We start from the raw sequence: 14,239 nt of genomic DNA, 5'->3' as shown, positions 1-14,239 counted from the left end.
GCCTCACTTTAAAAAAATATTTTATTTATTTGTTTCTTAGTGATCTTAATGCCTTTTGATTAAGGGGGATTCAGTAATAGGGATTCCTTATGAAAAGCAAAGAACAATCTTGAAAAGAGAAATGTAGCGGAAACATGTAAAGAGGGAAGGAGCATATGAGGACCAAAATTGCTCACCTCATAGCCCAAAAGCAAAGTAGGTAGTGGGGAATGGGTCTCACAGTGCCCATGGGGGCATGACCCCAGGGATGTGAGGTTCATTCGCTAGACTTCACCTATTAAATTTCTAACTATCTCTCAGTAGCATCACTTTGGGGACTAACCCTTTAACTCATGGGGCTCTAGGGGCATTCAAACTCTAAAATATAGCTTTCTGTTCCTAGCCCTCAAGGGTTCATGTCCACTTCATAGGGTAAACTGCATGTAGTCTATCTCTAAGAGTCTCAAAGTCTTAATGTTTCAGCATTGCTCAAAAGTCCAATTCCCGGGCTGGTGGGATGGCTTAACTGTTAAAGCACTTTCCTGCAAAGCCAAAGGACCCGGGTTCGATTCCCAGGACCCATGTAAGGCAGTTGCACAAGACAGCTCATGCATCTGGAGTTCATTCTCAGTGGCCGGAGGCCCTGGCATGCCCATTATCTCTGTCTCTCTCTCTGACCCCCCATCTCTGTCAAATAAATAAATATTTTTTTAAGTCCAATTCCAAAGTCTCCTCTAAGACTTTTAGTTGTAATATTCAGTTAGGGTAAAAAATAAAGTGACACAAGGCTAGAGAGATGGCTTAGCGGTTAAGGCACTTGTCTGTGAAGCCTAAGGACCCAGGTTCCATTCCCCAGTACTTACATGAGCCAGATGCACATGGTAGCACATGCGTCTGGAGTTCATTTTCAGTGGCTAGAGGCCCTGGCATTCCAATTCTCTCTACCTCTATCTGTCTGTCTCTCATAAATAAATAATAAAAAAAATTTAAAAAGTGACAGATCTCCAAGATACAATGATGAGACAATCACAGGGTAAACGTTTCAATTGTAAAAGAAAGGATGGGGAAACAGGAGGTGACAGTCCCCTCATCCCCAAAGACCAAAGCGCAGAATGACAAATGCTTCAAGACGCCCTGTGGTGGGAAGTAGGTACCTGCAGGCTTCCACATTTCTGCTCCTATGCCCTTGCAGGTTGTGGCCCACATGGGCTGGCTTTGCTCACCACTTGTAGCTTGCCTTGGCATTCATTGTGTGTTGCTGACATCCCTTCCTCTCTTCCTGCTCCCCACTGGAACATAGGCTCACTCCCGCAGCTCCAGGAGTTATTCTGTCAGGGACTCCAATCATGAAACACACTGCCTAGCTTCCCAAGCTTTCCTTTGAAATCTTCATGAAAGCTGTCAAGGTCCCATGGCATGCGTTCTGCATGCCTGCAAAACCAGCATCATGTGGATCACGTCGCAGGCTTCCACTGGCTCAAGGCATACCTGGACCCTCTTGAACCACAGCATCAGTAGCCTGAATGCTTTCATGACTGCACATGGGAAAATAAATCCTGGTGCAATAATTCTCTCCAGGATTGTGGGCACTCAGGGCCTCCTGGGCTTGTTTTTCTCAAACAAAAAAATTAAATTAATTTCTGTTTGTACATGTTTGAGCCTTTCAGGGATGGGGTGGCTTTGATTCATAAGGTGCCCTCAAGGTATCTCTCCTATTGTCCTAATACAAAGCATCCACACCCTCCTCAGTCATACCTTTATATGCCTGCCTTTTTGATCAAGGTGCAAATTTTTCATCTTTCCATTCTTATTCTCTTGTTACTCACTGTAAATTTTGCCAAACACAGTCAGTTTTGCCCATGCTCAGCCTATACCCCGAGTGCTTTACTGCTGTGACATTTTGTCTACCAGATAATTTGGTATTTTGCTTATAAACTTGGCCTCCCATTGTGTCTCAGGACATAGACAAAAATGCATGCTACAGTGCACAAGAATAATCTCTAGTCTAATTGTCACTGGAGCTCTCATTTCCATCTCAAACTCAACCTTTACTGCTCAGTTGTCTATCAGCATTCTGGTCTCCTGAGCCCTCGCCAGAATCCTATTTGGCTCTTCTTATAGGATTAAGTTGTCCTTAGCTTGATCCTCCAGGCTCTACCACTTTGTCAGGAACAACCCTACTTCTTTACACCAGTTTTCAGGGGTAGCTTTATGTGTCACAAAATGCCCGAGAGAATCAACTTGTGAAGAGAAAGAATCTATTTTGGCTCGCAGTTTTGGAGGCCTACATGATGTATAGGCCCTGTTGTTTTGGGGGCTGTGGTGAGGTAGCATGTTATGGCAAAACACTTGACAGAGCAAAACTAATCCTCTTATGAACAGGAAGCAAAAATGGGAAAGAAGACATTTATGATCCAAGCTATAGCAGATTGCAAACGTGAAGTCCCGTCTGCCTTGTGCAGATGACAAGATTTTATTCACATTCTCTTGCTGATTTAACAAGTTGTTGGGGCATAGTGGCTTAAACCAGCTGAGATGTATCATTCCCCATCTCACAGGAGAGAAGGCAGACTGGATCTCACTGGGCTGTGATTAAGGTGCCAGTAGCTCTGATAGATGCTCTAGTGGAGAACTCATCTGCTTCTCTCTTTGTTCTGCGAGGCCGCCCAGACTCCTCGACATGCTGCCCTCATTCGGCTTAAACCGAACAGTGCTACTAAATCTATGAGCAGTCTTCTCCAGCCACAGCCAGGAAGGAAGGATTCTTTGATTTTAGGAATTTGTGTGATTAGAATGGATGCATTTGGATAGTACAGGCTACTCTTCCAAGCTCAGTATTCATACCTTAATCCCTCCTATTAAATCTCTGTCTCTGTGAAGTAGCACGTAGGTTCTGAGGCTCAGGGTCTGAAGATCTTTGAGGAGCCGTTCCTCTGCCCACCATCATGGATGTTTGCCTTGCTGGCAGGGTACCTTTGACCCATTGTGGTGGTATGTCCCACCACAGACTCTTATACCAAAGACCTTTTTTTGAATCAAAAGTAATTATCAGGGCTGGACAGATGGCTTAGTGGTTAAGGCACTTGCCTGCAAAGCCTAAGGACCCAGGTTAGATTCTCCAGGTCCTACGTTAGCCAGATGCACATCATGGCATATACATTTGGAGGTCATTTGCAGTGGTTAGAGGCCCTGGTGTGCCCATTCTCTCTCCCTCACTCCCTCTCTCCCTCTCTCTCTCTCTCCCTCTAATAAATAAATTTTTTAAAATTAAAAAAATTGGGCTGGAGAGATGGCTTAGCAATTAAGCGCTTGCCTGTGAAGTCTAAGGACCCCGGTTCGAGGCTCAATTCCCCAGGACCCACGTTAGCCAGATGCACAAGGAGGCACATGTGTCTGGAGTTCGTTTGCAGTGGCTGAAGGCCCTGGCGTGCCCATTCTCTCTCTCTATCTCTGCCTCTTTCTCTCTGTCTGTCGCTCTAAAATAAATAAAATAACAGCAAAAAAAAATTTTTTTTTAATTAAAAAAATTATCAGAGCTGGAGAAATGACTGTTGTTTTGGGGGGCTTGTAGTAGTTAAGGCACTTGTCTGCAAAGCCAAAGGACCCAGGTTTCATTCCCAGTATCCACTTAAAGCCAGATGCATAAGGTGGCATGTGCGTCTAGAGTTCATTCTCAGTTGCTAGACGCCCTGGCATGCCCATTCTAAAAAAGGGGGGGGCTGGAGGGATGGCATAGCAGTTAAGGCATTTGCCTGCAAAGCCAAAGGGCCCATGTTCAATTCCCCAGGATCCACATTAACCAGATGCACAAGGGGGAACATACATCTGGAGTTTTTGCAGTAGCTGAAGGCCCTAATGTGCCCATTCTCTCTCCCTCTTTCTCTGTCAAATAAATAAATAAAATTTTTTAAAAGGCTGGAGAGATGGTTTAGCAGTTAAGGAATTTGTCTATAAAGCCTAAGGATCCATGTTCCACTCTCCAGATCCCATATAAGCCAGATGTACAAGATGAGGCAAGCACGAAAGGTCACACATGCGCACAAGATTATACATGTCTGGAATTTGATTGCAGTGGCTAGAGGCCCTGGTGCATCAATTGTCTTTCTCTCTCTCTAATAAAAAGCATTATAAAAATTATTATTAAAGAAAGACAAAACAGGAATAATGGCCAAACAGGAAAAACATATTAGGGATAGACATGGAAGTGTGAACGCAGTCTTTATTTGTTCAGAACACACTCAAGACATTGCTCAGCACCATCCGTCTTATTTTAAATTCAGCTCTGTATTGTCTAGGCTTCCAGCCACATGGATTATCCATTCTAAGGCTTTTCCACAGAAATTAAGATGATGGTTACCTCTAGCATAAATGCTCATTTTTTAGTGACTCCCCAAATTTAAGTCTAAATACCTGTTTTAAGGGACTATTGAAAATCTACACAGCTCTGATTACCTACCCTCCAATTATTTTTTCCATAGCAAGTAATTTTCACCTTAGCAAGCAGACATTCCTTTGTTCCAAGGGCAAGCCATTTTGTAATGTGCCAATTTTATGAAAATTACCTGAACTAATAGGGTTGTGGAAGCATGAGTGAAAAGTACAGGCTCTAATGAAATTGTTAGAAAGCAGGGCAGTGGTTAATTAAAGCTCAATATGATTCTGTTTAACTTCAATATGAAAATCCTGTTATCTGAAATGGAGTAGTCTGAGGAGCCTACCATAATGTGCCAAAGTTTAGGAATACAAGTCCTGATTTATAGAAAGAGACATGGCACTTAATACAGACCTTCAAAGCAAGAGGAGGCTAACAGAAGCATTCAAATTCACCTTCGTTGGGCAATCAGCCTTCAAGTTTACCAAAGAACCTTCTGTTTTTCAATCATTTAAAGAATATAGTCGTTACATAATGTCGAGTCCTTCCCAGAGGTCACTGGGAAGAGAAGTTCTAAGATTCTTCCCCTGCTGATGAGGACATTCATTTCTGAAACCTATCATTTCCTTCTGCAAAGAGCCTGATTCAGTGAACTGTACGCCAGCAGTCATATCTGCTCGCGGGAAGAGCTTGCCCTGAGAGGCACTTCTGGGGGCAAAGGCAAAACAAAATAAAACAAATCTTGAATGCCTACTTGAAAATGTAGGCCACATTTAGATGTGAATAGTTCCCATTGACTTTAATAGAAACACCTTGTTTCTGGGAACTGAGATGTGAAGTTGGTGAGGAAAGTGTGATATCGAAGTAAAGGAAATAAAAGGACTCACTGGTCATATTGTTCTAGGACTTCACAAGGAATCGCTTGTCAGCAGAGGATGAGCTAAAATTCACATTATGGCCAGGAAGAGAGACTGTGTGATCTCTCAGAGCCCAACCTAATGTTTCTACACTGTCATTATATGCTAATCCCAGGAGAAGGAAGCAGGAAGAAGTGACACTCATGTCAATGTTATTTGCTGATTGTTAGTTGACAAGAGGAGTTAGAGATTACAGAAAGGACTGGAAAGATGCCCCTCACTTTGTACACACACACACACATCACGACACACAAATAGGCATGGAAAATATCTTATTGGCATCATGTTTCCAGCATTGCCATAACTACGCCCAAAACAAGCAATACATGAAAGAAACAGTAGCGACATCTGTTCTAGAACCTGTGGGGCTTTACTCTCAAAACAGTTGTAAAATCTTTTGGGGGCAAAAAATATTTCTGTGTATCTATGCAGATGCTTTTCTCTAAGGAAAACACACACACACACACACACACACACACACACACACACGTGTGTGTAGAGCTAAAAAGACAAAAATAAAAACAGGAAACAGTTCTTTAATTTTCTCTTTTCAAGAAGCTACAATTGGGGGCTGGAGAGATGGCTTAGTGGTTAAGGTGTTTGCCTGTGAAGCCAAAGGACCCAGGTTCGATTCCTCAGTACCCATGTAAGCCAGTTATACAAGGGGGCACATGCATCTGGAGTTCATGGCTAGAGGTCCTGGTGCACCCATTCTATCTCTGTCTGTCTCCTCTATCTCTCTCTCTCTCTGCTTTCAAATAAATAAAATAAAATAATCTTTAAAAAACTTTTTTAAAAGCTACATTTATTCCTTGTGTCATTTCTTTTCTTCCCATTTAAAAATTGCAGAGCAGGTTCGTTGTCACAAAGTGGAGGGTTAAGGTTGCAGCTGGTAGGCTGTGGTTACATACCATTGAATGCTGAGTATGTTTGTTTTCATTTGCTACAAAAACATTTTCTGACCTTGGAGATGAAATCATTGAGTTGTCTATTTGTTTATGGCCAAAGACTTATGGAGGGTTCAGGCACTTTAAGTTAGTATATCTTTGAAACTCTCTAATCCACAGTGAGTGGGAAGTTGCCCAACTTGGTTTAGCATCCTTCAGGATGTTCCTCATTAAGGAACCCAGATTTGCTTCTTCCCACGACTCCCCAAGATGAGTTTACGTTTATCACACAGCGAATCACCCATGCTGAGAGGGTGGACTGCAGACACTGGGAGCTGAACATCTTGTTATCTGTTTACTTTCTCGGTAAGGAGACAGTTCAGAGTTTGCTTCTTAATCAGGCTTCAAGTATCTCTCCAGCTGATGGCAATTTGCTTTTCCCTCATTCCAAAATGGCCTTCAACATTATGTAGCATAGTTTGGAGTTTTTAAAGCAGCTACCCTCTAGTGAGTTAACAACTTAAGTATGAGGATTTTGTTGATTTTATCATCTTCTAGTCAAATTTGGAAGCATTTAGTTAAACATTTTTGTGGACTACACATTTTCAGTATGTGTTCATAAAGCCACTACATGACCCATTGCTCTTTGAAATAATCCATCTAATAGTAGAGGCTTATTTTGCTCGTTGAACTCAGTATAAAATTGAGTTCTGCTAAATGGAATGTGGCCTTTTTCAGGCATTACATATTATTCTATTATAGTGGGCATTTTGTTGTAGAAACAGAAACCAACCATCTCTTTAAATGTAATCTTTTCATCTTGGAAAAGAGTGGGGGATGAATAGAGGATGATGGCAGCACACCCCTGCGGTGCATAGCAAGTTCCAGGCCAGCCTGGACCACAGAGCAAGACCTTGTCTCAGACCACGCACACGTGCACGCAAGGCTGGATAGGCCGGCTCCACTGTGCATCTAAGGGCCAGGGCAGGAAGCAGTGACAAGAGTGCAGAGTGCTCTAACAGGCACCGGGGAAGCAATGCTGCTGCCAACTTTCCCCAGCAGAATGAACACATAGCTGTTCATACATCAGGAAACTCTTCACCCATTTGCCCCACTTTGTCCATATTTCCTTTTCCATTTCCACCTGTCATCACTTCGGCATTCTACTTCCCACAAACCTAGAAAACCCCAAAGCTCATTTCTTCTTCCTGTGACAAACACAGCATATTAGGAAATGAAAAGTTCTTTCCAAAAGAAATGGAGAAGGGGGCTGGAGAGATGGCTTAGCAGTTAAGCACTTGCCTGTGAAGCCTAAAGATCTTGGTTCAAGGCTCGATTCTCCAGGACCCATGTTAGCCAGATGCACAAGGGGACGCAAGCATCTGAAGTTCATTTACAGTGGCTGGAGGCCCTGGAGCTCCCATTCTCTCTCTCTCTCTCTCTCTCTTTCTCTCTCTCTCTTTCTGTCTCTCTGTCTGTTGCTCTCAAATAAACAAAAATAAACAAAAAATGGATAAGGGAGGCCAGTAAGGAGGCAAGATCCATTCTCCTCAAAATACTAGCAAATGGAAAATCAAGTCATCTCACTAATGTTTGTTGGGTAATTCTAAGCAACAAAATAAAGACTATAGTCATTTGGAGTTAGCCAACACTGTATTATAGAAGTGCCTTGTGACCTCAGGATTGCAAGAGAACTGTGGGACCCCCATGAGATCATAATTCCTTTCCTAGATAATGGAGATAACTTAGGGAGCCTAGCTCCAGCAACTATTGTGGGAAGCAATGAGTAGAATGAGTATAGAAGTTCTAGGAATGATTCTGAAATAACAATGTTGAAAAAAGCCATGCCCATAATGGGCATGGGAATGTGAGCAGCTTGAAGGTCAGGTTAAATAAAATGGTGTAGCCAAGAGCAAGCTTTGGGTTCTGCCTCACGAGCTGTGTGATCTGAAGCAGCTTGCTGAATTCTCTGAGCCTCTGTTTCCTTGTGGCCATGATACTAGCTGAGGTCATGCAGGTAAAAGGCCTGATCCCGTGACTGCTGCGGCATGATGTTCACCAAATGGTAGCTGTTACTGTTTATACAGGCTAAGATACATTGTCATCTTAGCCTTTTATAAATTAGAAAGAAGTCCTCTCATACTTGTAAGCTATTGTATTCAGGGTTATCAGTCAGATGTGGGTTGAATGATGTCACCAGCTAGATAAGGGAATGTTACTTGGAAGGCATTGAGCATACCTGTGGAGGAACACCGTCACGCAAGAGCTCTTAAAGTCCGTTCATGGCGTGGAGTGAAAGAGCACATTGCCATCCAGCCAGGAGGACATTCTTGAAGTGGTGACAGTGCACAGAAGACCTGAATAACACAATGATAACATCTTCGAAGGGATTGTGCAAGAGCCAAACCTGCTCCCCAGCCTGTCTCCTTCTGGACCTCTCTTCCAGTGGAAGAGGCGGGGGCTGTGGGGTTCCGTGCTTAGGGAAGCAGGTCATTTGGTTCCTGGGATTCAGACAACACTATGAGCTAAGCATTCCCAAGGAAACCAGTGAAAACAAGTTACAGATAATTAGCTGATATGTGATTTTTTTAATGTTGGCATGGGAATAGAATGCTTGGGTTAGCATGTGTGAAACTCTGGTTTTGATCCCCAACATGGACTCCCCCGCCCACATACAGAAGGATAAAAAATTTGTTTTGGGCTATCCTGTTGGTCTTATTACAAACAAAATCAGGATTAAGAGGCCTTGGCATTCTCAGGAGTCTTATTCAGCAATATTGCATTACAAATTAAAATGTCCTCAATGGATTGTCAATAGTTCTTTTAAGAAAAAATTTAGCATTCCTACTAATAATTTACCTATAAATAGATCAGAACAGCATAGTTAATCATTTTCTCTAAAGCACTAAGTCTGTTAAGAGCTCTAAATTTATTAGGCCATTCCATAGAGCTGCAGCACTTTGGAAAGTCCTCTTAGGAGTCTATCAGTGGGTAACCTTGGCTCTCTATACCCTGCATTCATGTGGGAGACAGACAGGGTGCTGTGGTGATGGAACAAGCCTGGGAGAGGGTACACACCCCCAGCACAACACTCACACAGAGAACAACGGATCTTGATGATGCCTCAGCGATCACCCAGCCAGATCAAAGGGACAGTCAGCTTCCTCCAGAGGTCCCTTTTGAGAGGTCCAGGGAAGACTGCCCAAATCTGAGTCTCTAGAGTATGAACTTACTTCTTCCCTTTTAATTTTTTGTGTGTGCATAGTAAATGTGGTGGTGGTGGTGATGGTGTGTGTGTGGTGCACGCATGCATGTGTACAGTGCTCCCATCCTCTTTGTACTCCATGAGCACATGTGAAGAGGCCAGGGAGAAAGTTAGTGACCCCTAGTGTCTTTCCACTTTATGTCTTCAAGACAGCGTCTCTCACTGAACCTGGAACTCACTAAGCAGCGAGCCCTGTGGTTCCTCCTGTCTCTGCCCATCTCAGCTCTGGCTTACAGGCATGTGCAGCCATGCTAGGATTTTTACACAGGTGCTGGGGATTGAGCTCAGGTCCTCTTTGCTTGAGCAACAAGCACTCCTACCTGCTGAGTCATCTCCTGAGCTAAGTTTAACTTGAAAGTAGCCACAGGTCACTAGAGCCAAGTCTAGTGAATAAGGGAAAGGATCCAGATGAGCAAATTCAAGATAAGGTGGGGCCCGAAATTACAGCTGTGCTCATCGTGCCCATAAAGTGGTTCAGAGAGGTAACTCAGAGGCACTGGAAGAAATACCTGGCGGCTTTTACTGGACACATGGAAGGCACAGACCAAGGTCTCTAAAAGTAAGCATTGTCAAGCCAGGTGTGATTGCCCATGCCTGTAATCCCAGGACTGGAGAGATGGAAACAGTGGGATCAGTAGTTCAAGGCCAGGTTCAGCTACCTAGTAAGTTGGAGGCCAGCTTGGGCTACAGGGGTCCCTCTCTCTCTCTCTCTCTCTCTCTCTCTCTCTCACACACACACACACACACACACACACGCACACACAGAGGAATAAGCAACACAAAGAAGAATCTTAATGTGGACTTTTACTTAATGTATCCTGATTTGCTAATCAGTTATAATAGACATGCCCTGGCAATGTAGAACATTAATAATAGGTGAAATTATGTTCAAAGCAGGGAGGGAGGAAGCAGTGTGTGGGAACTGTATGTACTACTTGCTTAGTTTTCCTATAAACTTAAAAATTTACACAGCAAGTGCTTGTTAAGTTCAGTTCAACCTAATCCCAAATATATTCTTCATCAAGAAATGTAAAAGAAAGCATGCTCCTAGTCAGCTACCCCAAAGGGGCCCTTGGCAGATAAAAGTGGGGAAACTGCCTGAGTGAGCTCTTTTTCAAAGGCAGTTGAGGAGACCCAGATGCCTGAAGTGTGAAGCAGCACGCCTCTCCAAGAATCAAACACCCCAGCCTGCCGACACCTATCTCAGACTCAACAAAGCCCTTCTAATGGGGTTTGGGGCGGGCTGGGGGAGGGGAAGAGGAACCAAATTCTTACTCAAAGAATTAACAATTTGGACTGTGCACAAGAGTGTCAACAAGTTATGTAGATCTTATCAGTATCACATTTTTGGTGCCTCCCAGCTATCCAGCCAGGCTCCACCAACCTGTCAACACTGACAGCATCCCACGCCTGCCCAGGGCCTATCAACACCTTGGGAGGCTTTGCTGGGCCAGGCTCGCTTCCCTAGAGCCCTGAGGATCCCCAGGGAGCCCAGAGCTTCTATTCCCCTCTCCTCTGAGGATACACACATACCTTGGTGCAAATATCTGCTATTCACTAATCTTCTGTAGCTTGGTTGGGGCTCCATGTTTATAAAGTTGAAACATAACTTTATGCTAACTGTCAAGAGGACTGGAGGTGGGAACTCTGATGCCCTCATATCTGAAGGAAGAGAGTGTATAGTTTCAAACATGGAGGAGAAATTAGTCATCATAGTTTAAGTATTTTAAGCTTATTTAAGGTAAGCACATTTGTAGATGAAACTCACAGTTTAATTTTGCAAAATTATGACTAAGACAGAAGGGCTAACACTCTGTTGAGATTCTTTTCCCCAACCCCCTAACATTGAAGTCCTAAATGTAATTTTGCTAAAAGATGCACAAAAGCCATTATTCAGATTAGAAAAAACCATAGTTCTTATATCTCATCTTTCTTTTGCACCTACCTACTTGTACCATGAAAGTCAGCGAATGCCTCTCCTGTTTGTTTTCATTTCTAGGCGGCTTTAAGTGCCTTGAAACAATTTTCTGAACAAGGACTGGATCCAATTGATGGGGCAATGAATATTGAGAAAGGTTCTCTAGAAAAGTGAGTAAATCCCTGGTCAGTATTTTTACATTTGTAATTTTGTAACTGTACAAAAGATGAAACATAGATAATAATAATAATAAAATGAACAAAATATAGACAATCTAGCTAAATCTTATCAAATTATTCACAATCCACTTAAATGTAGATACATTGGAAAAAAAACTATATATGGTCATATCTCCTACAATATGTCTGTGAAAGTTTTAACTTGTGAATTGATCATTATTTCTGCATGTTAATGTCTTAGATGGAAATATTTATGAGTCTTGTTAACTGTAGAGACTTGCAAAACTTACAAAAGATTGTTTTCAATTAACAGTGTTGAGAATTCTTTGACCAACCCAATTTTATTGAAGTAAAAAAGAAATTTCACTTGCATTCTTTCTAAGTTGTGGGTACAACTGAGAAAAAAGAAACAAGGATGAAAGGAGGTATCCTTGCTTTGTGTAGATTTGATTTTCACTTTGTTGTACAAAACACAAAAACACATTGCCACAGACATGGAGTTCCCCAGGGCTACAGAGGCAAAAATGCAGCTATGGTCATTATTTTTGAAATCCAGCTCGTTTCTTGTTTTCTTTCTTTTTTTAAATGGGATTTGAACATAAGGTCCTACATAAGGAACTGAGTTTTGGGTCCCTCCAGAGACTCAACTTATTAATATAAACAAAATGGAAAGCCTATTATATTTACATAATGGAATCCAAGCACTTTCAAAGCAATAATAATAGCCAGTGAGATGTCACAACACATGTATAAGATAACATTTTTAGAATTAAAATAAAATACATAACCCAGGGACTTAAAAGCAGATAATGCTGATCTGCAGTTAAATGAACCTGTGTGTGTGTGTGTGTGTGTGTGTGTGTGTGTGTGTGTGTGCGTGTGTGTGAAAACAACAACAAAACCCCAGCATTTGGTCATTAATATTTAAAAGGTAAGAAAAGCATGAGAAGAAAACATTTGGTGAATAGACGTAGCATTTTAAGTTGTCTATAGATTGGCAACCATTTATAAGCTAATTTAATCAAAACCATTTCCACATGATCTCATCAGCAGACTATCTGAACATAAATATTGTTGTTTCACTTTAAAATGTCACTTTTGTGGTGACCTTTGGATCCTGTGTGCCATCTGCTAATAAACATGCCTGAAGACGTGCAGCCCCGGACCTCAGCTCTTGTTCATGTATTAATCTTTCAGACAAGCCAAGCATCTGCGAGAGAAAGCGGACAATAACCAGGCGAACCCCGGCTCCATCACTCAGGACTGCAAGAAATCAAAGTCAGCCATCTAGCAGCTCCCAGAACCCGTGGCTGCCACTGCATCCTTATAAACCTGTCAGCACGCATGAGGGTGTCTGTGTTCAAGGAAATGAATGACTAATGCCATTATTTGAGTCTTATGTGAAGACAACGCTATTCTAACACAAAAGATAATGTATATGGTACTGTTTATTCAACTGGGGGAAAATAAAAACTTGAGCATTTCCCTTGGAACTTGAGATCAGATCATAACTCATTTGCCCAGGGGCAGCAGAAATCTGATGCTGCTACTGGAGCTTAAAATAACAATTAATGAAAAGTGTTAGAAACAGAGCTGAAGTTTGAGATGTTGGGTTTGGTTCTGTCCTTACGACTGTTTTGTGGTGCGCTTGTGTTCGGTTATATTCCTGCTCTCTCGTTTGAAATAATGCTTGACAATTCAAAACTTAAACCAATGATGTGCTGTGGAATGTGATGGTTGTTGTCTTCATAGAGAGTCGCACAGTCTCTTTTTATGCAGATCTTTGTAATCTTCATCTTACACATATATAAATATAAATATATATATATATTCCTTTAAGGTGCATTGCACACAGATGTACGCAAACAACTATGTTTTAAATCAGATCACATATTTGATTAAAATATGAAATAATGCTAGGAACAAGTAGTTTCTATATATTTCGGGAATTTAAAAAGAACAAAATTGAAATAAAACCAAGCAGTTGTGGGTTTTGAGCTCCATGATGTCATTAGCCACCAAGGGGGCGTCTTGCCTCTGCACATCACCTTCCTGGATTCCACTCTCGTGGACACCGTGTCCACCCCCATCTGTGTGTTGTCGCCACTCGCTGCTTCACCGAGTGTCTTTAGTGACTGCCTCTGGACTCGGGACGGCGACTAAGACCAAAACAAATACTGTACATGACGGGGAAGGGAAAGCCTGTTGGAGAAGGTTCGTCAGCCACTCTCTGGACCAGCATGTTGGAATCCAGTCTGGGGCAAATGCAGTAAAAATTTGGTCGGTTTCCGTGTGAAGTGTTGTTCTTGTTGTCTTTTCATTTCCTCACTCCGTTCTTTTAAAAGTCACCTCAGTGAAATCCATGGGGAAGACCGCCACTCAGCCATGGAATTAGAGAGTGACAGTATCTGGGAAACTGCAGAGCCGCCTCCTGGGTGACTGGGGCCTGAGTTGGTTGGACCCAGTCTGGCCAGCTACCGTCATCTCATTGTTCTGGCTTTCTCCTTATTGATTTGCAAATGTTGTGCAATGAGAAAACACTATATGGTCTAACTGCTCAGCCCCAACCTGACAATAAGAATAGAATTATGTAAGACTTCACAAGCAAAACCACCACAAATCATGATCTGGCTGACTCACACGCGACTGGAGAATAAACAAACAGTGCCATAAGGAAATAACTCCAGGGTTGTTGTTAATGATTCCCATGTGGGGAAGTCCA

The 14,239-nt window shown here is 42.4% G+C and overlaps 1 protein-coding gene across 11 annotated transcripts in view; it reads left to right on the top strand.

Annotated features, from left to right (window-relative positions):
* Stau2 (staufen double-stranded RNA binding protein 2) overlaps positions 1-13,814 on the top strand; it is a 326,027-nt gene extending 312,213 nt beyond the window's left edge. For 9 of the 11 annotated variants that reach the window (XM_045143113.1, XM_045143112.1, XM_045143108.1 and 6 more), the window contains 2 exons: positions 11,420-11,508; positions 12,715-13,814. In XM_045143113.1, the coding sequence (XP_044999048.1) occupies positions 11,420-11,508; positions 12,715-12,808 (183 nt within the window). In that variant the 3' untranslated portion in view covers positions 12,809-13,814. Of the gene's footprint in view, positions 1-11,419; positions 11,524-12,714 lie in introns of all 11 variants that reach the window. The other 2 variants (XM_045143110.1, XM_045143106.1) reach the window with 1 other exon arrangement.
* The last annotated feature ends 425 nt before the right edge of the window (positions 13,815-14,239 follow it).

The sequence above is a fragment of the Jaculus jaculus genome, chromosome 2, assembly GCF_020740685.1.
Source record: "Jaculus jaculus isolate mJacJac1 chromosome 2, mJacJac1.mat.Y.cur, whole genome shotgun sequence".
Lineage (NCBI taxonomy): Eukaryota > Metazoa > Chordata > Mammalia > Rodentia > Dipodidae > Jaculus > Jaculus jaculus.
The sequence above is the reverse complement of the archived record's forward strand: the minus strand, read 5'-3'. Positions and strand labels throughout refer to the sequence as shown.